This window comes from Antrostomus carolinensis, unplaced genomic scaffold, assembly GCF_000700745.2.
Source record: "Antrostomus carolinensis isolate BGI_N321 unplaced genomic scaffold, ASM70074v2 scaffold8009, whole genome shotgun sequence".
NCBI lineage: Eukaryota > Metazoa > Chordata > Aves > Caprimulgiformes > Caprimulgidae > Antrostomus > Antrostomus carolinensis.
In genome coordinates, this window is record NW_010337880.1 from 70,909 (window position 1) to 73,257 (window position 2,349).

At 35.1% G+C, this 2,349-nt stretch overlaps 1 protein-coding gene across 1 annotated transcript in view; it reads left to right on the forward strand.

Moving 5' to 3' along the window:
• The window catches only part of LOC104530657 (histone deacetylase 9-like), a gene marked incomplete at its 3' end in the record, with an annotated part of 52,038 nt that overhangs the window by 45,141 nt on the left and 4,548 nt on the right, over positions 1-2,349 (forward strand). The window contains exons 7-8 of the mRNA XM_029086823.1: positions 1,655-1,710; positions 1,953-2,040. Coding sequence (XP_028942656.1) covers positions 1,655-1,710; positions 1,953-2,040 — 144 coding nt within the window. The remainder of the gene's footprint in view (positions 1-1,654; positions 1,711-1,952; positions 2,041-2,349) is intronic.

Here is a 2,349-nt window from a genome sequence, read left to right on the forward strand (position 1 = left end):
TTTTGTCTTTAGATTTTTTTTTTTTGGGGGCGGTTGTTGGGGTTTTTTTGTTGTTGTTGTTTTTAAAATGTGGACAATTAATGCAAAATAAGACATGATGTCAAATCCCCTGTATTCTTTAAATGGTGGCCAGAAGAACCACTTTTACAGATGTACTCCATTTGCATTAAAGCTTAAGTTTGTTATAGTCTGATAGAACTTGGTCACATTCTACAAAACTTTGCAGCTGGCTGCTTGGATTATGTTTAGCAGCAAATTATATGAGATAGCCTGTAATTATTTGTTTTAAAATTAATACCAGTGAAACAACATAGGTAGAAATTTGCACAGGTACATACAAACACGCATTCATAGGACTGTAAATAACTAGATTTCACAGGCACCAAAATAAGTCTATTAACTGTCATGTTGTTCCTCCTTGTTTACACCTGTCTGAATTAAAATTTTGTGATTATCATGTTTTTTTTAGATGCGTAAAGGCTGAAACATTGTCATTTAACTAGCTTAAGTATATCAAACTGTATTACTTTTATACTGATTTTTGAAATAGAGAAATATTTCACCCTTTTTCTTCCTGTCCTCTCCTTTATGAAAAGACAATGCTTAGTTGGTCTTACAGCCAAACATATATACATATTTGTGTGAGGCTGTTTGTAAATACAAGTTTAGCTGATGCTGATATACTCATCCACAGATTATAATTTTTTAATTGTAATTAATTTGATGTCAAATATATAGCTAAACAGAAGAGACTGTCTTGAGTAGTTGAAACAAAGAGTAAATTTGATGAAGTAATGGTGTTACTTCTGAGTCTGACTGTTGTAAGAGAAATTTGATATGATACACACCCTTATGAGACACTGCTTGTTGAATGCATAATCTGACTTTCTGAACAGAGCTACCTTGCCAGTATTTCTACATTTTCCCTTTACCTTGCGCACACTGGAAGGAGGAAAGCTTCATTTTTCTTTAATTTTCAGTGACTCTAGTGGATCAAAATTCTTTGATCATCATCAGTCCTAGTGCTGTACTTCATGAAATTTATATGCAATTCCAGAAAGTGTGTTAGAAATTGACTAGGGAATTTATTAAACTTGCGTGTGTGGCAGATTCCCAAGTTTAATTTATGGTTTGCAGAAATATGGGCTATTCATTGTTGTCCATTTTCTACTGTTAGGAATTATGTGTGTGTGTGTGTGAGTGAATTTATCATTTAGTCCATACAGGAGGTAGGGTCAACACTGACTCATCCTGTAAAATATATACTTCAGGCTACTTTTATTTTGAAGCATCGCTGAAGTGATGTAAGACTACATGAACTTAGATCAAGAATGGATCAGTGGTCTCTGCTTCCTTTTAAATGTGAATTCTAGACAGCAGAATTGATAACAATGGCTTTCGCATCCTGCCCTTTTCCTCCTCTTTAGATCATGTTCTGTGTGTATGTATGTATGTGCATGTGTGTATTTATAGAAGTTTGTATGTCACTGTTCTCAAATATATTATTTCTGGCATTACTATGAAAGGATGATTGGACAGAAAAAGTGCTCAAGAGCCTCTAATAGATTTCAGTCCAGTCTGCCTGCTGCTCTGGTTTGCACTGAGTCAAGTATATTTTTAAGCTGATAATTGAAAACCTATCTTGTTCTTACAGAATGGCTTTGCTGTTGTAAGGCCCCCAGGCCATCATGCTGAAGAATCAACAGCCATGTAAGTACCAGGGAATATTGCCCATCTTGGAGCACTAAGGTTACTGGCAATCACCTGCATTGTGCATGTCTCTGAAGAACTGTAATTGTTAGCAGATGACAGAAAAGTCTTTCTGGGTACTCCCAGAAGCAGATTTATGGCCTCAGAGATCATATAGCATTTTTTAAAATGCTCTGAACATTATTTATAGCTGTTTTCCTGACTGATTTGCGTTCTTGTTTCTGTTCTTCTCTATTCCACAGGGGGTTCTGCTTTTTTAATTCGATTGCAATTACTGCCAAATACTTGAGAGACAAGCTAAATATAGGCAAGATATTGATTGTAGATCTGGTATGTATTCTTGGCAAGCATCACACTTTCAATGCATCTCGATAAAAGATAATGAATTTGCATTTATATGTCAGACTTTCCTGCTTTTAATACCTATAAGTAATAAAGGTGTACATTTCCTCTGATTTTGGGAACTCATTAAAGCCAGGATGGCAGTACTGAAGCCATAAACATCTATGTTTTGCTTTAATGGTGTTAACTGCAATTTAATGAGAAGAAGGTACAGATCAGGGCAACTTTTATGGTCCTTAAATGAATTGATACTTCCACCATTAAAATAACCATACAGAACCCAAGTTTACCTTTCCC